This window comes from Plectropomus leopardus, chromosome 20 (assembly GCF_008729295.1).
Source record: "Plectropomus leopardus isolate mb chromosome 20, YSFRI_Pleo_2.0, whole genome shotgun sequence".
Taxonomy (NCBI): Eukaryota; Metazoa; Chordata; class Actinopteri; order Perciformes; family Serranidae; genus Plectropomus; species Plectropomus leopardus.
This window is the reverse complement of record NC_056482.1, coordinates 25,895,328-25,920,015: the sequence shown is the minus strand read 5'-3', so window position 1 is coordinate 25,920,015 and position 24,688 is coordinate 25,895,328. Positions and strand designations below refer to the sequence as shown.

The 24,688-nt window shown below is 41.5% G+C and overlaps 2 protein-coding genes across 5 annotated transcripts in view; both read right to left on the bottom strand.

Moving 5' to 3' along the window:
* The window catches only part of LOC121959461 (versican core protein-like), a 31,549-nt gene extending 16,834 nt beyond the window's left edge, over nucleotides 1-14,715 (bottom strand). Inside the window, exons 1-7 of one of the 3 annotated variants that reach the window (XM_042508738.1) lie at nucleotides 14,670-14,715; nucleotides 13,341-13,687; nucleotides 10,984-11,069; nucleotides 8,911-9,339; nucleotides 6,749-6,923; nucleotides 5,931-6,058; nucleotides 4,979-5,275 (exon numbers count right to left, since the gene is read on the bottom strand). In XM_042508738.1, coding sequence (XP_042364672.1) covers nucleotides 4,979-5,275; nucleotides 5,931-6,058; nucleotides 6,749-6,923; nucleotides 8,911-9,339; nucleotides 10,984-11,059 — 1,105 coding nt within the window. In that variant the 5' untranslated portion in view covers nucleotides 11,060-11,069; nucleotides 13,341-13,687; nucleotides 14,670-14,715. Of the gene's footprint in view, nucleotides 1-4,978; nucleotides 5,276-5,930; nucleotides 6,059-6,748; nucleotides 6,924-8,910; nucleotides 9,340-10,983; nucleotides 11,070-13,340; nucleotides 14,024-14,669 lie in introns of those variants that run through there. The other 2 variants (XM_042508739.1, XM_042508741.1) reach the window with 2 other exon arrangements.
* Nucleotides 14,716-14,767: 52 nt separating this feature from the next.
* The window catches only part of xrcc4 (X-ray repair complementing defective repair in Chinese hamster cells 4), a 37,904-nt gene continuing 27,983 nt past the window's right edge, over nucleotides 14,768-24,688 (bottom strand). For both annotated transcript variants that reach the window (XM_042508743.1, XM_042508742.1), the window contains exons 7-8: nucleotides 23,345-23,486; nucleotides 14,768-16,269 (exon numbers count right to left, since the gene is read on the bottom strand). In XM_042508743.1, coding sequence (XP_042364677.1) covers nucleotides 16,173-16,269; nucleotides 23,345-23,486 — 239 coding nt within the window. In that variant the 3' untranslated portion in view covers nucleotides 14,768-16,172. The remainder of the gene's footprint in view (nucleotides 16,270-23,344; nucleotides 23,487-24,688) is intronic.

Genomic DNA, 24,688 nt, shown 5'->3' with positions numbered 1-24,688 from the left:
GAAATTTGTTTGCCTCTAAAATTTTTGGTGATTTTTAAAAAACTTTTGTTGAGTTTTATTTTTTCTTCAAAACTTTTTGGTAGAAGTTTTCCTTTAAAAAAATCTTAGAAATACACTAGTGAATTTTTTTTTCTTTTAAAAAAGTGTTATTTTTAAAAAAAACTTTTTGGATTTTTCTTTTCTTTAAAAATTCTTGTCATTTTTTAAATATTTTGTGGTGAACTGTCCTTAAAAAACCCTTCAACTGATTGTCATAACATGCCTTTATATAGTGTTATTAAAAAATCCAGAATAGTTTCATTGACAAGTTTCTGAGGTTTCATCGTTTGTCACAATAATAGTTTTCTGCCAAAATCAACATGATGCAGCTCTGACATATCGTGTTAAAAATAATCATAGCTGCCTGAAGAGGTCGAAAATCATCTTAAAAACATGCGGCGTGATTTGGAAAATGCAGCACATGAATGTAAAGTAAACATTCGTCATCAGACGGAGACGGCGTGCGGTCCGGCTCAAATAATATCCAACTTTAAATGTTTACACAATTAATACCATGACTCATTAAAAAAAGAAAAGTGTCCTATCTGGGAAACTCAAATCACGCAGCTGTCAGACTGAAGTTAGCTTTAAAAGGAAACGCTGATGCTTCAAACATGAAGTCACCCGTCAGAAATGAACTGGTCAAAAAATAAAAGCAACACAGACCCGAACGAGGCCAGAAAAATCTCGTTTTTCCACAGACGGACGTTTTGTTTGTGTCTCAGTTTTGTTTTTGCTGCTTTTCCTGAAAAAACTGAACCCGCTGCTCTAAACACAAACACCAGACCGCCAGAGCTCCTCTGTGATGCTCGCAGAGATTTATATCTCATTATGATGAATACATACCATATGAGCGCGCACACACACACACACACACACACACACACACACACACACACACACACACACACACACACACAATGCTCTCCTTTGTGGAGGTTTAAGTGCTGACTTCATAAAGTTGGTGTCTTGGGAGAAAGCAGGCGGCTTTGAACGTCACTGACATAATGCTTCAATAAACGCTACGTAAGCGACTCCCCTACATCGTCCCTCCGCTGGCTGTCAGGAGCTCGGGGGGACGCTGGGAGGAGTGGACGGGTGGTGGACGGTGGTTCCCCTTTTTCTCTTTTTCCCTCGTAAATGCCACATATGTTTCTGAGCTACTTAACTTCAGCATTTCCATTTACGTAAATGCATCATACGCATGTGTGTATTCAACCTAACCTTCAGCGTGGAAAACAGCACCTTAACTGAAAGGAGGCGAACCGAAGGACCTCAGCAGCTGCCGAGGTTCTTCAGTCACTGGTGAATAACCAGTTACGAGCCTTCCTGGGATCGGGATTCAGACCAGGATACGGGACTCTAACAGCTACATCTCTTGGCCCGGACGATCGTCAGCTTTGTGCTGCTCTCTTTGTCGACCTTTCAAAAGCGTTCGACGCCGTGGACCGTCGTATTTTATTGCACAAACTGGCACCTGTTGGTTTAGATGAGCTATCTGCCGGCTGGTTCTCCAATTATCTGTCTGGCAGAAAGCAGGCCGCTGTGGCTGATGGTGTTCGATCTAGCTTTCTTGTAATCTGGGTTCCTCAAGGGTCCATCTTAGGTCCAGTTCTATTTACCGACATTTTAACGATATTTTTTTCCCATCTCCCCTCTGTGAAGTCCACTTTTACGCTGATGACACGATATGGTACAGTTTTGGATCCACTCCTGCAGTGGCCTCTGCTAACCTTCAGACTGCTGTGATGCTTTTCAGTCACAAACTCAGTCAAAAAAATCATAACAACACGAAACCATCCCGATATTCACACTCTCTATGGCAAAGAAATCGAAATGATTCGTTTATGTAAATCCCTTGGTTTATGGCGATTCCAAACTTTCCTTTCAGACCCAAAGATCGGCTTCCTGTACAGGAACAGATCTGGTTTCTCTGTCTCCGACAGGAAGTTCATAGTTGAATCCCTGATAATGTCTGTCTTTGACTATGGTGATATTACATATACGAATGCTTCACCCACCACGTTGAAGCCGTTCGATGCCGTGTATCACGGTGCCTTGCGTTTCGTAACTGTCGATGGGTATCTTACTCAGACACTATGTAAAGTACCTAAAGTGTCTCCGGCAGAAACGTGCTGCTCTCACACTGATGCTCGGAGGACGTCTTCCCGCCCTGCTCGGACCGAAGGTGTTCGGTGGCGTGCGGTCTCGGGGGATCAGCTGTGTTCTGGTCTTTCGCACCGTGTCGGAGACCCTGCCTGCGTGTTCGGTCCTGCCCAGATATGATGTCATGTGTTTGGCGAGCTGCAGTCATCTGGCGGGGCTGGGGTCTGTCCTCATCCTGTCCTGTCCTTCACTGTACCATTACCTCTGAGTGTGTGTGTGTGTGTGTGTGTGTGTGTGTGTGTGTGTGTGTGTGTGTGTGTGTGTGTGTGCCTCTGCCCCCTCACTCAGCGCGTGGCAGCACTCATTGCGCAGCCGTCAGGTTCAGAAAGTACCTGAACGTCCTGCCAAACGTGCGAGTGTTTGCAATTATATCATCGGTGAAACGTCAGAGCTCAAGTGTGTAATCCAGTGATGCTCAACTGCAGGCCCACGGGCCAAATCTGGCCCCTGACAGGGTCCCTGGTGGCCCCCAACCATTTTCTAGTTCACAATAAAAATAAAGTGATTGACTCTGTGGATAGTTTTTGTCCTTTTAGTCTCTATAAGGTGTCAGAGTGCATAAAACAGCATCAAAACTAGAAACCTAGAAACATCCTAAAATTCGAGTTTTATTATTGGGTGAGTGCGATAAGTGCCGTGTGCATATCTGGTGTTGTTTTTGTTCAGGCTGTTGTGTTTTTAATGTCATGGTGTGACTTTGTTGTTTTTGTTTAAGAGTGGAGACAAATTTCCCCTACCAGGACAATAAAGTGTATCGTATCGTACCGTATCGTACCGTACCGTATCGTACCGTATCGTACCGTATCCTACCGTATCCTACCGTACCGTATCGACCATATCATATCAGACCATCCTAAAATCCTTGAAATTTCCTAAAACCCAAGAAATGTCCTAAAATTGTCCTACAATCCAGGGAACATTTTATCCAATTTTATATCCAAGAAATAAAGCAAAAGTCGAGAAATGTTCTGAAATACGAGGAGCCTCCTAAAAGTCCTACAAATGTCCCAAAATCCTAGAAACATGCTAAAATCTTAGAAATGTCCTAAAATCCTAAAAATGTCCTAAAACTTTAGAAACATCCTAAAATGGGAATGTAATGGGTTTACTTGTGTTGTTCCTTTTAACAGGTTTGTGCCTCTGAGTGGTTTTTCATGATGATGTTTTTTGGGGCAGATCAGCTGTCCCCTCCCTCCCTCCGTCTGTCCGTCTGTGTGATTTTGGGACGCGTCCAGCTGTGAAGCATTAGGGACCTGTCCCTCTTCTGCTGTATCTGTGTGAGAGTGCACGAGTTGGGTTTTCCCCTCGTAAAAACACCGTTGGCCTCCGTAAATGGGGCAGAGGGAGTTTATCCTGCTGTTGTTTGGGTTTGTTCTCCCTCTGCAGCCACTCATGACGCTCCGCTGGGTTTAACCCTTTCACATCTGGACCACCATCAGTTTACTTGTGCCACATTAAGACGCCTTTAACAAGCATTTTAACTTCTAAAACCTGAGAAAATAAGTTTGATTTCTCTCCAAACACGGGAAAAACATAATGAGCAGCTTGGCAACAATTATCCTGCAAACTGCGAAAATTCTAAGGTGGCGTGGAAATCCTAAAAATGAGAGAAAATATATTTAAAATTAAACCATAGAAAAAAAGGATTTTTTTGTTTTCATTGTATTTTTGTTTTTATTTATATTTTAATTTTTTTACCCCCTATTTTCCAGTAATTTATTTGTAATGTCTTATTAATTTCTTGCTAATTTTTGGCCCATTTCTTATTGCCCTCCGATCTAAAAATTAACTGAAAAATATCCAGAAAACTTTATTTATTATTCCTATATTTAAACAAATGTTACAGAATTTTATTTTTTTTTGTACTTTCGTGAAGTCATTTTCTTATTGTTTTGGGTTTTTTTTGTTTTTCAGAGTTAAGCGGCTCGTCGCCCTCCCCTGTTTTTGACAGAAATAAAGTCAGTTTGCTCCATTTTCAAAGAGTTAATTTGGAAGATAACGGTCCTTTATTTTCCGGTCGTTTAGGGAATACGTTTGTGGCGTCTGTGTGCTAAAAAAAAATAAAATCTGTCATTCAGTCTGAGTGTTTTTCTGACTCCTGCTGCTCTGCGTCTCCTCTCTGATGTGACTCCGGCCGCCGCCGTCTGACCCTCAGCAGGACGCTCCTCACACACGCCACAACACCGACTGAAATATCTGAGACCGGCCCGACCTCCTGCAGCGTCTGCTCCTCCATATTACAAACACACCTGGTGATGATGAGGTAGGGGTGTGTGTGTGTGTGTGTGTGTGTGTGTGTGTGTGTGTGTGTGTGTGTCTGTGTCTGCAGCTCTGCAGCCGTCAGGTTCAGAAAGTACCTGAACGTCCTGCCAAACGTGCAACTGTTCGCAATTATATCATCTGTCCAAAAACCCCAGAAATGTCCTAAAATCTTAGAAACGTCCTACATTCCTGCAAAAAGCGTCCTAAAATAAGAGAAATGTCGTAAAATTTGAGAAACATCCTGCAATCCTAGAAATGCCCTAAAATCCTAAAAATGTCCCAAAATCCTGCAAAAGGACCAAAAATTAAAAACGTCTTGAAATCCAACAAATGTCCCAAAATCCTTCAAACATGCTTAAATCCTAGAAATGTATTCAAAGCAAGAAATAAGCAAAAATCCAAGAAATGTCCTAAAATCCTTGAAACTTCCTAAAATCCGAGCAATGTCTCAAAATCCTAGAAACGTCCTTGAATCTGAGAGATGTCCTAAAGTTGTGTCTCTGAGTCTCACCTTTGAAGCAGTACAGTCCAAACTTGTCTCCGGGGTCGGGGAAGCCCGTCAGGTTTTCGTACTTCCAGAGCGTGCGGACCCCCAGCAGCCCTCCTCCACACTGCGGCCGCGGGACGGTGACGGGGTAGCGGACGCTGCCGTCTGACAGCCAGCCGTAGTCGCAGCGGTTTAGCCCCGCCCTCCAGGCTGCGAACAGCTGACCGGGAGACGCCAGCACGGCGTCGTGCTTCTCACACTCGAGTCTGGCGTCCTGCAGGGTGAGCTTGTCCCTGAGGGACGGAGGGTAGAAGACGTCTCCTGCACACAGAAGAGACACACAAAGGTAATTTAAGATTTAATATTTGTTTATCTTTAACCCTTTTACAGCCACACTAAGAAATACCTTTGCAAAAAATAAACATTATAGAATCTGGTAACAAAACGCAACAATTTGTTAAGAAAAATATGTTCCCAGTTTAATGCATTGTAAAAAGTGCAAAAGTCAAAATAATAGAATATAAATCTGAAAATTAAGGTACCTTCATACAATAAACATACAAAAATAAATCTAAAAATATAAATAAAAATAATAATGAATTTAGTCACAAAATCTGTTTACAAAGTATGGTAGAAAAAAACAGTTATAATAAAAATCAAATCAAACAGAATTACAGTCTTATTAAAATACTAAAATACGTCACATAAAAACATCTGCAAAAAATGAGTTTTTCCAAACTTTTAGTGAAGAAATATGATCGTGAAAAACGTCAACCATGTGCTTACAAAGCCTTTTAAAGGGTTAACTAACAGGGAATTATTTAATAAATTCATGATATAAAACTCAGACGGTTTTCTTTTGACTGATGTTGAAATGCGCTGCTCTGATTGATCGCTACGATGTGATCGATCGATCAGCTGTGAATCAGACTCGTCAGACCGACATCCGTGCGGAGCTGCTGTACTTTGTGTTTACCGTGTATTTTATCCACGTAGCAGTACACGTCGTATTTCTCGGCGGGGTCTCGGACGCCGTACGTTCTCACTCCTGGTCTGCTCAGCAGATTTCCTGCACAGCCGGGACGCGGCGTCGTGATCGGATATCTGCAAAAACAATGACGTACAGCACTCGGAGTTTAACTGAGTTTAAATGTTTGAGGACTGAAAACTATATTTCCTTTAACTCTCTGCAGCCCGGAGAGACGTCAGATTTCTTGTGCGGTTTTTAGACGCCTTTCACAGATATTTAAATCATTGTGATTTCTTTCAAAAATCACTGGAAAAAAGGCAATGAGCAACTTAGTCAGAAAGGTTTCAGAAATCAAAATTTAAAAAGCTAGGAAAAAATTTACAGGGAAAAGCTATATCTTTAATTATCATAATTAAAAAATAAATGTTACAAAATTATTAAAACTTTCATGCACTTTTCCCGGCTCATTTTCTTTGTTTTTGAACGTTATTTTTATTGATTGATTGATTTTTTACAAATTTTAGATAATTTCCTTGTAATTTTTACCAATTTTTTTTTTGCAGGTTTGGGGCCTTTTTTCTTTTTTGCTTTTTGCCTCCTGTTTTTAAAGGCTTAAACAAGTGTAAAAAAAAAAAGCTCTAAGTGTAATGAGAATATTTCAACCTGATTCAAACAAACATCAACTTGTTTTAGGAATTTCTAGAAATGAGTGTCATGAAACAATAAAACAATAAATTAAGAAACAATAAGGAAAGTTTTAGCTGCAGAATCAAGAAAAATTCCACCTGAGTTGAGAAACACAGATTTTGCAGATGAACACACACCTGACGCTCTGGTCGGACAGCCAGCCGGCGTCACATTGGTCGAAGCCGTCCTCGTAAGCAGCCGTGAGCTGTTCGGGCGTGGCCATGGCGGCGCCTGCAGCTCGACACGCCTCCTCAGCGGCAGAAAAGTCCAGCGTGTATCTGCTGGTGTTCGCTCTGTAGTGAAACACCACACCTGCAGGAGAGAGAGAGCAAGTGTCTCATTAACCCTTTGACACCTGAACAAACTGGCGTTCAGAAACATGGGAAATCATTTAACAGGAAACGGCCAAAAAATGAGCAAATTTAGTAATAATTTACAAGAAAATAAGAAAGAAAAAGTAAAAAATCAAGAAAAACAACAACAAACAAACAACAAAATGACCCCAAGAGAGTTCTAAAAAAATTGTAAAAATATATTTTTTGTGACATGATTTTAAATATATAATTAAGAGAATTACAAGATTCTGGACATGTTTTCCATTAAGTAGTTTTTTTTTCTTTTTTTCAAAAATAAATCTAAAAATGTTCTCAGGTTTCAGAGGTGTCAATGTATATGTACGTATATGCGTCTTTTCGGGGATCACTCTGCATCTCTTTGTGGTCTTTTTGCATCTCTTTGTTGTTATTTTGTGTCTCTGTGGTTCTTTCAGATCAGTTTGTGTTTTAATTAGATTTTTTTGTGGTTGTTTTGCATCTCTTTTGTTTTTTGAATCTCATTGTGTGCACTTTGGGGTCATTTTGCATCTCTGTGGTCATTTTGCATCTCGTTATGGTACTTTTGCGTCTCTTGTAGTCAATTAGCATCTCTTTGGGGTCCGTTAGGGCCCCAAAGGGTTAGGCCCCTTAGGGTTAGGGCCCTTAGGGTCCGTCAGAGTTGGTCTGGAGGAAACCCGACAGAGGAAGCCGACCTTCGCTCCCACACATCTACAGACTCCACATTGGGCCTGAACAGGCGTCTTTGTTGCAGCTCGACACAAAGACGCTCCCTATGACTGACACACAACTCCCCATTTAACAGCTCATCCGTCTATTCACGTCCTCCCGCAGCTCTGCCAGGGTTATTATTATTATCCTCCGTCCAGCCCCAAAAAGCACGGAGCTAATGACCCGAGACAACAGCTACACACAGTCTGAGGAGGACAGCTGAAACAGTGATCCGGTGTCTGTAGCTGTGATAACGTCCACAGGAGACCGTCTCTGTCTCATCAGGTACAACAGCCTCAAAAAAAGTTTTTCTTCGTGTCTTCCACCTCATGTCCCGCCTCCATCGTCTCACAGCAGCAAAAGAGATGCTTCCTCTTTGAGTGAAATTCAATTTTAACCCTGTGAAACCTGGAGCGACATCACTTTTCTTACGTCAGACGCCTTTCACAAGTAATTAAACCGGGGATTTCTTTCAGACAAATGGACATAAAGGCAATAAGCAAGTTGGTAAAAAAATACTCCACAAATTGTACATTTAGAAAATTATTTATAAAAAAGCTAGGATAAAACGTCTAGGGGAAAAAAGAAAAAAGACTAGGGAAACATTTTTGGCAAAAAAGAAGAAAATGTAGGGGAAAATGTCTGGAGAAAAAAATAAAAAATATGTGGAAAAATGTCAAGGAAAAAATGAAAAATCTGGAGAAAAATAGCTAGGGAAGAAAGAAAAAAGCTGGGAAAAAATATCTGGGGGAAAAGGCTATGGAAAAATATCTAGTGAAGAAAGAAAATAGCTAGGAAAAATGGAAACAGAAAAAAATATGTGGAAAAATGTCTTTGGAGCAAAGAAAAGAAAGAAAACTAGCAAATAATGCGTGGAGGAAAAAAATGAAAAAGCTAGGGAAAAATGTTAAGGGGAAAAAAATACATAAAAAAAATGCAAGTAAAAAAAATAGTTGTCATAATTGTATTTTTAAAATAAAGTTTTTTTTTATTTTTAGTGCAATTTTTTTGTGTGTGTTTTGCTAATTTTACTTAATTTTTTTTGCCTTCTTCCCATGTTTTTGACTGGATTCATGGCATTTTGCTCTGATTTTAAAGGGTTAAATAAAACAGTGTGTTGTCTGCTGGTCTCACACATCTGGATCCAGCATCTCTTCTCGCAGACTGTTAATTTGAGCAATAAAAGTGCAGACTTGGCGGTGTGTGTGTGTGTGTGTGTGTGTGTGTGTGTGTGTGTGTGTGTTCGTTTTACTCACCGCTGACGTTGAGGGTGACGGTGTCCTGGGTGTCCTCCATCCCGTGCATGACCTCACAGCGGTACAGCCCGGCGTCGCTGGCCCTGAGCCGCACGATGATGAGGGAGGCGTCACCGACCGACAGCGGGTGGCTGGACACCGAAACCCGGCCCAGGTACTCCTGCCCGACCTTCACCATGCTGCCCTGCGCCACCAGCACCACCTTCTCCCCCGCCTCCTCCAGCTTGGTCCACTTGATCCTCAGCTCCTCTGCGGGGCTCAGGGTGGGGCGAGCGGCGGGGAGGGGAGCGCCGGGCGGAGGAGTGTGCGTGGGGAAGCTGGGAGCGATGGAGAAGTGGCACGGCAGCACCACCCGGCCCGCCAGAGAGCCGCTCACAGGTAACGTCCTCTGCATCCTCGCGGAGGGTGGCGGTGCTGGAAGACACGATCCTGCATGAGTGCATGAAGATTTACACAAAATCTTCTCATTTCAGAGCTAAAACACGTCAACATTTTATAGTTTTCTCCCACCTAAATATGCTTAACCCTTTAAAACCTGGAGCGTTAAGCCTTTGATACCCTAGTAAACTGATTAGATTTCTTTAAAAAATACAAGAAGAGGGCAACAAGCAGCTTAACAAGAAATTGCCGCAAAAATTACAAAAATATTTTATTTTTTTTCAACTCCTTGGCCCCTTCTGGTGAAGTACGACTTTTCTACAATAGAGAGGCACTTATCAACATCGAGAAAAGTTGGATTCCCAATACAGCATGCGCCGAACGGCCAGTCAGACCAGAGGGGAGAAACAAAACCAAAAGACAAAGAGAGGGAGGAGAGCCAGCATCAGGGCGAGGCTGAGCCGCCTGACTGACTGAATGTGACTGAGACTCACTCTGCAAATCAGAGACTGCTCTGCACACATCTTCACAGAGACATGGTTAACCCTTAACACCCCAGATCAAGCTGTTGCACTGGATGGACAGACCTTGTTCAGAGCCGACAGGACACAAGACTCAAATGCAAATTAAAAAAATGCTCTGCAGGAATTGAATGATGCCACCAGCAGGAACTGGAGGGAATTTTCATAGAAGCTGCTGCTGATTTTAATCATTTCATTCATTCTTCAACTCCAAAGATGTAGCAGGATCAAATCAAATGTAATTTTGTTTTTTATTTTAAATGACGAATAAATGTACATTCTGCCTTCTAAAGTAAGCAAGTAACCTCCTCAAGTGTCGCCACGTCTGTTGTTTACATCCCACACATCCAGCAGTTGTACACGGCCTGAGCGATATATACGTCTGTCCGTCCTGGAAGAGGGATCCCCCCTCAGTCGCTCTTCCTGAGGTTTCTATTTTTTCCTCCCATTAGAGTTTTTTTTAGGGGAGTTTTTCCTCCGTTGATGTGAGGCTCTAAGGACCCGAGAGATTCGTATGCTGTTAAGCCCTCTGAGGAAAATTGTGATTTGTGATATTTGGCTTTATAAATAAAACTGACTTGACTCTCTTGTGTGCCCTCTAGAGTTACCTCCAGAAACACGTGTCACGTGCAGGCGAGTATATAAAAACCCGGTGATGACGCAGCTGGACGCGAACAAAAGGTTAAACAGCCGACCACAGATCTGTCTTCTTCCAACTCTGAGGTTTTTTTAAAAATGATCAAAGGAACAGAAGGACTTCCTTAATGTGTTCAACCCAGCGTCGTTATCTGGAATAAATGTTCAGTTTCCTCGAACTGGTGTGAATCACAGTGAGGACATGGAGTAATGCATCAAGCAGACAGAAAAAATGATTAATTTTTTGATCTGGAGCTTTTCTAAAACTGGCAGCAGAGACAACAGCAATCAGACTCTGGCTCCCACACTCTGACGCCTGCTGCAAAGATGCATGTGTGTGTTTGTGTGTGTTTGTGTGTGTGTAACCAGGCATGAGCGTGCATCTTGTGTTGGAGTAACAATAAGTTTCCACTTTGTCAGCGTTGGACCTAAAATCTGTCTCATGTGTTTTTAGATCTTCATCAGAGGGAGAGAGAGAGAACGAGGAGGGAAAATATTGGTGACGGAGTTTTTTAATTTTCTGTTGGACTGGACTCACCCAGCTGAGGACGAGCGGAGCACACACACACCAGGCAGAGCAGGTGTGTGAGGACGAGTGTGAGGACGTGCGGCATCGCAGCGTGTCTGCAGAGACAGAAAGCAGTCAGTCATCAAATAACACAAGTATCACTGATGGAAAAAGTACTTTTACCCAGGTGTGATAGTCAGATACAGTACTGAGGAACTTTGTTGAGTATTTCCATTTTATTTTCATTGAAATTAATCAGCAACTATATAATTAACCCTTTTTGGACCCCAAGCAATTCGGTTTGATTTGTTTAAAAAAAAAAATTAAAAATGTGCAACTCAATAGGAAATTGCCCACAAATTACAAAAAGCAGCAAAAGGCAATAAAAAAAAATCATAAAATTATATATTATATATAAGGGGAGTGGGGGGACTGAAAAATTATGAAAAACCAGGGAAAATTTATTACTTATTTTTAAATCCATATCTATAATCATTATAATTATATATTTTAAACTGCTGCAGAAATAACACTTTGAAATCTTTGACACTGTCAAAAAAAGGCAATGCAGAAATGTCCTAAGAGTTGCAAGAAAAAAAAGAAAGCAGACAGTAAATGCTGACCAAAAAAAAAGATTAAGATTTGTTTTAGGAAAAAAAAGAGGAAAATTATTTTTAAAAAAAAAACACTGGGGAAAAATGTCCAGAAAATTATGGTTATAATTATTATTATATGTTTAAAATAATATCACACAAAAAATGGGAATTTTTCTTTTTTTGTTGTGGTTTGTTTTTACTTTTCTATTTTTTGCTTATTTTCTTGTAATTTTATTGAAATTTGTTGCTAATTTTGTCTAATTGGTTACTCTAGACATGTTTGCAAAAGCATTTTTAAAGTTGCCACTTTAAATATTTCAAATACTAATCTTTTTTTTCCCTCATCAAAAATACAAAATTTCAAAATATCTTAATATTTTTAATTTCAGGAGTTAATTCTGGACACAAGAGGTCTCCGACTTTGCAGGAAAATCTGTGTTTGTTTCCACATCAAATTTGTGATGCAAGCTTCATACTGCGCTCTGATTGGCTCCAAACTAGCTGTGATGTCACAAATCCAGAGAAACTCTCCTCCGTCAGCAGATAAATAAGAAACCAAACGTCGTCCTGCACAGTGAAGCTCAGACGCAGCAGCGAGGAACATCATGACAAACACACTCTGACTTTACATAAAAGTACAAAAGTATTTTCAGCAAACTGTACTTTAAGTATAAAAAGTCAAAGTACTCATTTTGCAGAGAAAAATCATGAAGGATAGAAAATTAAACATTTTTTAAAAAAATCTCTAAACACAGTAAAAATATCTGTAATTATCATTAAAAAGAACAATATATGACATTCACTTTTACTTTTGATACTTTAAGTAGCTGATAATACCTCTGTACATTTACTTAAGAAGAAATGTGCATGCAGGACTTTTACTTGTAATAATTTAAAAATTTTGGTGTTGCCACTTTTGCTAAAGTCAATCAGCATAGAGATGCAACTAAAAGTTATTTCCTTTATCTCTGATTAATCAATAACTAGTTTTCACTGTAAAATATGAACATGCATGAAAAACTAATCTTAATAGAGTCCAAGATATCTAAAAAGATTTTATTTTGTCCGACCAATTCTCCAAAATATTCAATTTACTATAAAACATTAAGAAAAGCAGCAAATCTTCACTTTGAAGAACCTGGAATAAGATATTTGGCACTTCTGGCTGAAAAGTGACTAAAATTATTGTAAAGTTGCATATTAATTTCCTTTTGCTGTTGTACAGTACTTCTTCCACTACGTGCATGCATATTAACCCACCATGTGTACATATAGTACCTATTTATCCTGTCATAATCATACTTATTCTAACTTTATTTGCACTTTCATCATTTTAACCTGCATATAAACTGCTATTATTGTTATAAAGCTTTGTTTTAGCTACAATATTCTGCAGAAAACTAGAGCCTCGTTTCATTTTTATGCATAAAGAGTTATTTTTAAGATGCAAAAGTGATTTAAAGTAAATAGGCTAATAAAAAGGCAGCAGATCAGAGTTCAGCTGTGGAGATAAGTTATCAGGCGATCAGGAGGGTGAGCTGTCAGTGGCTGTAAATGGACCCTAACTGGTCCCAACTGTCACTTTTATCAATGAGCTCTCTTATCATCAAGTTTTATCAGTGTGGGAACATTCCTGCCCCCCAAAACCCATCTGCTCCTCAGGCGCGGACACCCATGCAGCATCGGTCTAAAATAATCACGCATCCTTTCAAGTTATCTGAAGACAAACTTTGGAATAAATTCTGTGCAGAAAATTCAGCAAGAATCGATATAAAAATGGAAATGTCTCACCTTAAAATCCTTAAAATAGAAAAGGAGTCTAAAATTCCAGTTGCTGGTTTATTTCTTGAGACTTTTCCAGTAGGAGTCCCCGCAGGTCCCAAACTAACCGCAGACTGCTGCTCTGACTCCGCAGCTCGGACCTCCTTCTCCTCTCAGCACCGGCTGCAAGTTCAAATCCACTTTGCACGCGCTATTATCCGGACATTATGGAGCAGAGGAGGGGCGCATGTCCGGACACCTCCCCCCTCCCCCGATAATACACCGCCCAGAGAGGGGGGAGGGAGGGGACAACAGAGGACTGGGACACGGAGGAAGTGAGACTGGGGACTGAGGGAAACCTGAGTGAGAGAGAGACACTGACAGGGAGAGACATTAAAGGGACACTGCACAGTTTTAGTTTCACTTTTCCATAAATCTGACCTGAGAAACATAAAAAAAAAAGATTAAAATCTGTCCTACCTCCTGGACACAGCACATCCCACATGTCCTCCATACCGTTAAATAGTCCCTACCATTATCTAATTCACATAAAAAAGTGAATGACACTGAAATGTTTCTGTCCTTTTAGAAAAATCCTGTGGAGGATCCCCCACACCCCCGACAGAGGACACAGCTGAGACACTGATGTCCTAAACTCAGAGAAATGTCCTAGAATCCTAAAAACACCCATAAGTCTTAGAGATATCCTGAAATCCTAGAAATATCCTAAATATGAGCAAAAATCATAAAAATCATAAAATCTCATTAAAGTCCTACAATCCCAAAATCTTAAAAAAAATGTCCCTAAATCTAAGAAACGTCCTAAAACTTTAGAAATGTCCTAAAATTCTACAAACATCCTAAAATCCTAGACATGTCCTAAAATTATAGAAATATTGTAATATCCTGAAAACATCCTAAAATCTAAGAAACGTCCTGAAATCTTAACGTCCTAAATTCTAGAAACGACCTAAAATCTTAGAAACATCCTAGAATCCTTGAAATGTCCTAAAATCTTCTAATGTTCTAAAAGCTTAGACATCCTGAAATTATAGAAATGTCCTAAAATTTGATAAACATCCTAAAATCACAGAAAAATCCTAAAATCTTGGATTGTCCTAAAATCGTAGAAGCTTTCTAAAATCCTACAAATGTACTTAAATCTTTGAAACCTTGTAAAAATTCTTGGAACATCCTGAATTTTGAGAAATGTGCTAAAATCCTAGAAACTTTCTAAAATCCTAGAAATGTCCTAAATCTTCGAAACATTCTAAAATCTTTCGTAATTCTTTCTACAAGCTTCCCCAGAGCCACAGTGACATTTCACAATCATTTTTACAGTCCAGACGCTGAACTCACCTCGGCTCGTAAATTGATTTTGACATGTAGGATTTGGTGACGTTCTCACTGTAAGAAAAAACACATTAAGAACCTAATTTCTACAACAAATAAAAAAACACGTTCAAACTCTTTATTGGTACAAACAGCACGATGACAAGTTTGTAAAAATGTAGAAATCACATTTCATTTCCAGCACAAAAGTTAAAAGTTCTTCCCAGTTTTTTAAAATACACCAAGATCCTGCAGAGCTTCATACAGGAGACACGGTACAGGAATAAATGAGCGGAGAACCAGATTCTTCCGGGAGGTTCTAGGGTTCCTTTAGGTGGTTTTAGTGGTCCTCTGTGGTCTTAAGGTGTCTGCAGCCTTCCTTTATGAGGTTTTACAGCTAATTTTGATGGTTATAGAATCAGTTTGGTTCATAGAGGGTTCCTTTAGGTGGTTCTAGTGATGGTTTAGGATATTCTACGATTCTCACAGTTCTCAATGCTCTATGATTCCTTTAGGTGGTTCTATCATTAAAGATCTTAAAGAAATACAATCCATCTAAAAAATATGCTGTTTTAGGTGTTTCTAGAGATGTGCTAGGATCTTTACGTGGTTCCAATCACCGTTTAAAATGTTCTAGGGTTCCTTTAGGTGGTTCTAGTCATCACTAATGACCCTCAGGTGGTTGCAGCCATCCTTTACGAGGGTATTTAGGTGGTTCTAGTGATGATCTAGGATGTTCTTGGAAGATATGCCATTTTAGGTGTTTCTAGAGATGCGTTAGGATTTTTACGTGGTTCCAATGATCATTTAAAATGTTCTAGGGTTCCTTTAGGCGGTTCTAACAATCCATTAAGATCTTCAGCTGGTTGTAGCTATGATCTAAAATGTTATATGATTCGAGGATTCCTTTCTTGTTCTTGTTTTTCTAGCAATCATTAATAATGCTCTAGGATCTTTTTGTTGGTTCCTTAAGGATCTTGAGATGGTTCTAGTGATGATTTATGATGTTCTACGCTTCTGTTAGGTGGATCTAGCAATCCTAAATGATGTTCTAGGGTTTCTTTAGATGGTTCTAGCAATCATTAAAAGATCTTTTAGGGGTTCTAGTTATGATTTAGTGATTAGTGTTAGTTAAGGTGGTGCTAGTGTTACTATAGGATCCTTAGGCAGTTCTTGTGATAATTGAGATTTTGTGTCCTAAAAGTGGTTCTCGTGGGCCTTAAGGTTCTGCAGATTTTAGGGAGCAGTTGAACACGTATGCGATCAGCAGCATCAGAACACCAAAGGAGTCTGAAGCTGTTCTCGAGGCTCGTAGTGGAACAACACCTCACTGAGGCACTTTATTGTTTTTCCCTTCGTGTGTCACCCATCTGTATGTTGTTACCGGATCAGTCCCCTCTGAATAATTTTACTGCAATCCATGGCCCTAAATACATAAATCCAGTATAAAAATATGACACCGATATCAGCCAGTATGAACCAGTGTTCTCTCTCTGTACAAACCAGTGGAACCAGTGTGGAACCGAAGGGTCAGAAGTCATCAAACAGGTCCTCTGCTGCCGCAGCATCTGTGGAGCGCTGCGGGGGGATCTGCTGCTGCTTACTGGATCCTGCAGGGGGGTCGGACCTGCGCAGCACACACACACACACACACACACACACACACACACACACACAGAACAGGTCAGTGGGCTAATGAGGCTGGTTTACAGCAGAGTTTTCCTGTTGAGACGGGAAGTGTATCATGTGGCCCATAAGGAGCTAGACTAGAAACACATGGGCGACTTTTATACCTGTGTGTAGGTGTGTGTGTGTGTGTGTGTGTGTGTGTGTGTGTGTGTGTGTGTGTGTGTGTGTGTGTGTGTAATCACAGCCCAGTAGCTCCCCCACCTTAAGTGGTCCACATCAAATGCAGGACTTGATGACTACCTGTGTGTTCTACTGCGTCGAACCTCATGTCTTTAAAAACATTTAAAAGGAAATTATCATTACATTTAAATCATGATGGTTAATTATTTTTGATGTGTTAATTGAACATTTTTATCTCGATTATGATTACTGAATGATTATTCTGCTTTTTTTTTTGTAGTTTGTTTTTTGCCCTCATAGTTCACTGACACAGTGTCATGTGACCATGGTGTGTTGGAGTGTAATAAACATATGATTTATTATTATTTATTAAACTTTCCAGCATTATATAAAAATGAAAAGCTCCATCTGAAACAAACTTCAGGTAAATTGAAGCACATTGTGCTGATAATAGGCCAACCTCTCCTGACTGCAGGACTCTGACTTCAGCTTCTGTCAAACTTCTGTGCTGTTAATCATTTTACTCAGGAATTAAAAACTTTTGAGTCGGCCTACTTCTCCTATAGCTGCCGACAGCCTGCCGACATTCACAGTTAGAGAAAGGCTGAAAATAAGCTCATGTGCTTGTGGCCCCGGGCCCCCAAAACATTACATCTGCCCCTGGTAATAATAATGAGAGCTCAGCGCGAGCGGCTGGATGAGACACGGAGCGATGCATCCTGGTGTTTCTAAATAATTCATCCAAAGTCTGATATTAAAGCTGAAACTAACACAAAGTCGTCTGTAGAGTCTAAAGAAGTCACTTTCACCTCTGCAGATGTGTCTGTTTCAGACACTTTGGTGCTGTGAGGAGAAGCTGCGCTCTGTTTGTCTGTCTCACTGCGCTGCTGTCGGACCATCAGCTTGATCAGCCGTGATGAAATGCTGTGGCTGTCAAACACTCAGCTGTTCTGCAGTTAAAGTCCTTCACTTTTTTTTCTTACATGTTTGTTCAACATTTCTGCCCTCGCTGTGTTTTGGCGTGAGATTATGTCAGTTAGAGGTTATGAATGTCGGTTTTGATTATTTTTCGATTAACTGTCCAGCACTACTGCTTAAAAAATTTTGTTCTCGTTCTTACATTTTATTGCAACTTGGCGACGGGTCCGGATAGGACGGAGTTTTGGTCTGGATCCGGACCGCGTTCCACCAGTTGGTGATGCCTGGCTTACAGGTACATGTGATGAATCAGTGATATGGGCGTTATTAATAGCCACCTCTGTGCGTATTGGCGGCGCGCAGTGACAGGTGTTTTGTTGGAAAACCTGGCAGGAACGAGACAGTTTGTAAAACTGCTCCAGTGAGTGATTAACAGTGACATAGTTTTAACCAGCCTACATTCAACAACAGCACAACTGAATCCCTGAAATTCACTGACAGCTTTTGGTTTGCTGCGACCCAAAGATTTTCAGGGGCCCCATGTGGCCCTCATTCTGAAAATTTCCTGGGGGCCCCACTGGACAAAGGCAGATATGGAATGAGTAAAAACTGGATCTGGTTGCGTGAGGTCGCTGGAGTATAACCTCCGTGGAGAACGTTAACTGCTGTAAACTGTCCAATCTGGAGCTCTCACACCGGCTGACAAACTGAAATCCCCGGTGACCCGAGGACCACCAACGACCCAGAATCCCCTGTTTCAAGTCACGAGAGCCTTCTGAGGAACTTAAGGAAACGAGAACACGAGGATGCCGACTCTCTCCCTCCGATCCAGCCCCGCTGAAACCGTGATTAGCTGAATGGGAAGAAAAGGCCGGAGTGAGGGAGGAGAGGCCCTGAGCTCGGTTAAATCATTACCAACTGTACGGCGAACAGCGCCGCGCTGCTGGAACCAGTTAAGAGGAAACAGGAGACGTGTTCAGTGGAGAGGGGGAGCTGTCCGACGCTGCCACACGGGGACCACCGCAGCCTCCAACACATGGCGGCGGGGGGGACGTGACCAGAGCGGCTTCAGCGCTGAGAGCTGAGGTTAAGTTTGGGCCCTCAGGAGCCCCCACACAGAGCCGGTCTGGTGACATACCGGAGCTGCAGCGTGCACGCCAATTATGTGCTTGTTTGTAGCTTAAGAAACTAAACGGGGGTTTAGTTTGGAACAAGCTGGGCACGAGGATTATTCTGTCTACACTTAAAGGTTCAGTGCAAAAATTACAACAAAAGCTGCTCGCCTCCGCGTGGCTGCTCGCCTCCGCAAACCGCTCACGTCCTTCTGACAGTTTACATCCACGTCGGTGAAAACATGGACGTGTCACACACACAGAGGATCTCTCCAATCAGCACTCGTGTTCCTGAGATAAGACGCTGAGTTATGGATGGAAAAGTGATTTGTAAAACATTTTGATGCGTGGGGAAAAAGGGCAGAAAGCTTACAAAGTTACAAAGAAACTGCCCAAAAATTAAGTTAAGTTAAATAAAAAAAAGAAAAAAGTACAAAAAAAATTTGAATTAGAAGAAGAAAAAAGGAAATGACCTGGAAACAGTGCTTAAAAAATACATTTGTAAAATAATTTTAAAAACATGCTGAAAATAATTATAAATACATCTGAAAATTTTTTTCTATATTTTTGAAAAATAATTTTCCAAAGCTACTAATTTTTCGCAATTTTGCGGAGCAGCTCAAGTTTCTCATTGGGGAGAGAAATGAACCTATTAGACATCTGAGTTGTTTTTTTTTTCCACAAAAACCTTTGACACTGTTGAGTTCAGGTGAACATTTTTGCTTAATTTGAAACAATTCCCATCGATCTAAATAGTTTTTTGCATGTTTTTGAAAGAAATCTTCTCAGGGTTCAAAGGTTTACATTTTTGCAAAATGTGTCTGAAAGCAGCACAAGAAACATGATGTCGCTCCAGGTTTTTTTTTAAAAAAAAAAAAGTTAAAATCTGAGTATTTTTTTCACCATAGATGAACGAACAGTTTCTAACAAGAGTGACGTTCCTTCCTCTGACTGCTTCATTAGGATGCTTTTTAGAGGTCATCCTGTATTTCTTGATAAAAAAAAAAAAAGACGAACAACGTAAAACACATAACATATGTTTTTCCATCCTCTCAGATTTATCTTGCGAGCCTTTGGGGAATCACTGCTGTAATAGATTCTTTCCTCAAACACATCGTCCTTTCATGTGTTGTACAAATGCTGCACATGTTACAGCTGAGCTGGATCACGTTAGAGGACGCAGCGTTATAAAAGTCTCGCTGTAAGACGCAGCGAAGCCGGAGCGCTCTCATGTCTTGTAGTGATTATCTGCGATGGCCACGAGCGATGTTTGATCGTTTACAGAAACGCTCCGTGTGTGACGGAGAAAGAGGAAGAGAAAAAGTGTTTCACTGTAAGTTTCTTTTCATGGGAAAACTAGAAATGTCCTAAAATCTGGAAAAAAACCAACCTAAAATTCGAAAAAATGTTCTAAAAATCCAAGTAAAGCCCGAAAAAGGTCCTAAAATCTAAGAAACTTTCTAACATCAGCGAAATACCCTGAAATCCAAGAAACATCTTAATATTCTAGAAATGTCCAAAAATTCTTGAAATGCTCTAAAGTCCTTAAATCAGAGAAATCAGAGTCTGAGAATCGTCCTGAAATCCTAGAAACTTTCTTAAGTCTTAGAAATGTCCTCAAATCTGAGAAATATCCTAGAATTCGAGACATTTTTTAAAATCTGAGAAAAGTCCTTAAATCTCTTCTCATCTCACGGTCTCAAAACAAATAAGCTCATTTCCAAAATGTTGAGCAATCTCTTTAATTAGTCCTCGTCTCCCGCTCATGTGGCCTTCATTTAATTCTCTGCAGGCTCTTTTCCTCCTCCTCCTCCTCCTCCTCCTCCTCCTCCTCCTCCTGTGGACGACCTGCACTCTGACAAACACCGCGGTGGCAGAGGGAGGTGAACGGGGTGAGGAGATGGAGAACAATGGGGCGGGTGTCAGCGTGCCAGCAGCCCTGACCCCCCCACACGTTAACTGCACCTCCTCAGACAAAGGCCTCTCTGCTGCGGCCGCTGTGTGCCAGCTCAGAGGGAGGCAGCTCTGCAGCCATCAAACATCCAGCCGGCCGCAGCTGCTCCTCCGCTCACTGCTGCTTCTTGTTGCGGCAGTCAGAGCGAGTAATGAGCCCCGGCTAATGGGCGCCGCTGCCCGCTCCGGACAGCAGCTGGGGATGGATGGCAGCGCTTGCGGCCATCTGCATGTGGCACAGTTTACAGTGGCTGGCACTCGGAGGAGCCACTTTATTCACCCTCTGTTCGAAACAACGTCAGACTGAGACACGTCTTTGGAGTATTTTCTAAGCGGCCACATCCAAAAAGAAACTGGCAAACAGGGGATTAAAGCGCTGGTATTGTGAGCTTTTTGGATGTGAGGCAACGGGGCTTCAGAGCGCCGCGATGGTCCGAGTGTCGATACAGAGCCTAAAGACAGAGGAGTGTGAGGAGGAGAAAGAGAAAAGAAGAAAGCTGCATAACTGTTTCTTTGAGGCCGGCCTGACTGACTCTGGCTCCACAGTTCGTGTCCTGAGACGTCCTTTTGAAATCCCCCGCCGCTCTGTGTTCAGACCCGAGAAGAGCGCCTTTCACCGAAATCCAAGATGGTCCAAGAGTTGGTTCATTTTCTCACTTAATTCTGGTGGTATCTAGGGTTTCACACATCCGTCTGTTTCTACGGCCTCCATCCAGACATCTGAATCACCAAAAAACATCTACAGATTCACAGCCCAGTCGTACATTTCTGCAAACCACAGACATGTCACATTTGTACGTTTCACACATTTCAACATCTCTGAAGTAACGGACTTTATGAGCTGACTTTGTCATCAAGAGGTGGATGGCGCACACCTGCCAAGCTGCAGACCACTGTTCAAGACCAACAAACAACAAAACCAGTCGATTTTACTGAGACATTTCTTCGTTTTCTGCAAAGTAACGGCACGAAAAGTGACTGCTGCGGTTTCTACCGAAGATAGCGTCACAAAAACAGTGGTGTTTGGCACCAACATGTGGCTGCACGCGGGATAGTGCCATGAAAGCCAGAGTTTTAACAGAGATGTCACTGCTTTTCTTGCTCACAGTGCCAAAAATGGTTATTTTATCGAGACACTGCTGTGTGTCCTGCTAGGATAGAGCCATGAAAGCAGATTTCATAGATAAAACCAAAATCATCTGCACGGAGAGGTGCTGCGAGTGAAAAGATGACTTTTTTAATTATTCTTGACTTAACTCCAAAGATCCAGACATAAAGACAAGAGAAGCTGGGAGCCTCCTGATGTTTTCCGCTCTCTCATTAGTGGAGTGTGTCTCCACATAAAGTCCACGGCGTAAAAGGCTCTTTGCTCCCGAGGCGAGCTCATCAGCAGCTGCTCCGCCTGCAGCCAGCCACCATGTGTTCGAGCGCTTCAACAGATAAAACGGATAGAAAAAGACCAGCAGCAGCAATCATAAACCCGCAGGACTACGCTGCTTTTTTACCACCAATAAAAACTCCTGAGAGCCGAATTTGATATTCGCTCTCGGAGGAATGCTGTAAATGTGAGAACGGCCTGAAGCTGAACAGCTGGGCGTTCACGCAAAGAGCGGAAACTGCTGCCGCTACAGGAGCTCGGACACTGAAACAAGGTCACTCTGCTGCTTCGGAGTCCAACGAGCTCCGCAGCTTCACGTGACAAATATAAGTGTGTCGGACCTCCAGTGACCGCACACCCACTGTTTGTAATCTGGACTCTATGGTCATCCGGTCATTCGGTCAAACGTCATCACTCCATCGTTTCATCACATTAGACCTTTGTGTGAAATTTTGTCAAAATGAGCGTATGAATTCTTGATTTATGACCAAAAACATGTTTTGTAAAGTCAGAGTGACCTTTGGCCAGTGAAGTCTAACCAGCTCATCCTTGACTCAATGATTTATATGACTATCAAAATCTAGTTTACTGTGAGTCTGAGTTAACGTTTGTGCCAAATTTGAAGAAATACTTTCAAGGCTTTCTTGAGATATCACTTTCACAAAAATGAGACGAACACAGGGTAACAGTGACCTTTGACCATCAAAATTTAATCAGTTCATTGCTGACTCCAAGTGGACGTTTGTGCCAAATTTGGAGAAATTCTCTCAATACGTTCTTAAGATATCACCTTTACACGAACGGGCTGGACAGACGGCGTAGAGACATGAAAATGTAATACAAGTGGAATTAGTTTACAGTGAGTACTAAAAATGTCTTTTTCAAGTGTTCATTGTGTAAAAAAGTGCATCCATTCATAAGTTTGGGGGTTTTCAGCGGGATTTTCGGATGTTTGTGTGTGTTTATCTCCTGTGAAACACACACACACTTTGCTGCCCACATTCCTCCTCGTGTTTACTGATTGTGTTGCAGTCAATCAGTGTGAATGAGCCTGTGTGTGCTTCACCCAAAAAACAACGGCTGTTCGGAGGTCAACCTCCAACCATGTGAGCGTCCAGAGCCGCTGCAATGACCCGACATAAAGACGGCTGACGGGGAACTTTATGATGTTTGATTTTCCCATTGAACGAGGAAAAAGAGAGACAGGAGAGGGGAGGAGGGGAGGCCGAAAGAAAGAAAAATGATAATAAACTCGATCATTTCTACGTCTTTTGTATTTTTGTTCTCCTGTAAAAAAGGGAGGTGGATTTTAACCTCAACTTGCAATAATAAAATGTATTTTAATAGATTTAATGTGTGTTTTTGTGCCCTTTTTTGGTCGGAGGTGTCACACCCGGCTGCATGAACAAATCTTTACGAGGCTCAGAGACAGTAAACGGCTCCATTAAGAGAAACCACAGAGCCGAGGAGGAGCGGCGTCTCACACCGACACCGACTCCTGCTAACGGCATCACAGGGCTGAAGTCACGTACCTCGTCATCTGGGAGCTCGGTGCGCTCGGCTTTTTGATCGCAGTGTCTGGGGGCCCGAGGTGACGGAAGCGCCGTTTGCGACTGGGGGCCACGTCTGTGATGTCCTTCAGGCTGTCGTCCAACGGGCTCGCAGAAGAGCGCTCTGAGGCGGACATGAGATGGACAGGTGTTACAGAAAAACTGGAAAAATACGTTTTAATTACATTTTAACACAAAAACTCAACTTCCTTTGCTCAAGGGCCACTTTTGCTAAATGGCCAGGGACCGGTCACAGTGGCCCCAAACATGTTTCTAGGATTTTAGGACATTTTTCATAATTTAGAACGTTTCCAGGATTTAAAGACATTTCCAGAACTTTAGGACATTTGTCCATTTTTATGAAGTTTCTATGATTTTTCAGACAGTTCTCAGGTTTTATGACATTTCGTGGATTTTAAGCAGTTTTTTGGATTTAACACATTTCTTGGATTTTGAGACATTTATAGGATTTTAGGATGTTTCTCATATTTAAGGATGTTTCTAGGCCTTTGGGCTGTTTCAAGGATTTTTAGGATATAATGTTTCCTCTGATTTTAAAACAGTTCTCAGATTTTTTGACATTTCTTGGATTTTAAGACATTTCCTAGATTTAAGAACATTTCCAGGATTTTAAGACATTTCTCAGATTTAAGGTCATTTCTAGGATTTTGGGATGTTTTGAGGATTTTAGGGCATTTCAAGTATTTTAGGACATCAGTGTCTCAGCTGTGTCCTCTGTCGGGGGTGTGGGGGATCCTCCTCTGGCTCTTTTTTTGATCAACAAGCTCTATGTTGATGCTGTTTTATGCCTCTGACACCTTATGGAGACTAAAAGGACAAAACAATTCCCAGAGTGAATCACTTTATTTTTATTGTGAATTATAAAATGCTTGGGGGGCCACTATCAGGGGCCAGATTTGGCCTATGGACCGTAAACTGAGCATCACTGCTGTATATGGAAATGTTAACTTAGATTAAAAATCTACTAAGAACCACAAAGAGCAGAAAAATGACTTTTTACTGGCTGGGATCATTACAAAGCTTTTCTCCGCAGACTTTTATTTCACCTGAACGGTCTGAAGGACAGTTTTTTCAGACTTTTATTTCACCTGAACGGTCTGAAGGACAGTTCAGCACCAACAACAGACTGTTTTGTTGTGTTGGGTCTTTCAGCAGAGCCTCTCTCAACAGCAGCAGCCGTTTCTATACATACCACACAAAACAAACCCCTGCACACACAAACTGAAACCACTAATTTCCTAAAACCTCCCTCCCCTCCTTCTATCTGTTGGCTCTAACTGGCAGCACGCGGCCGTCTGAGTCACT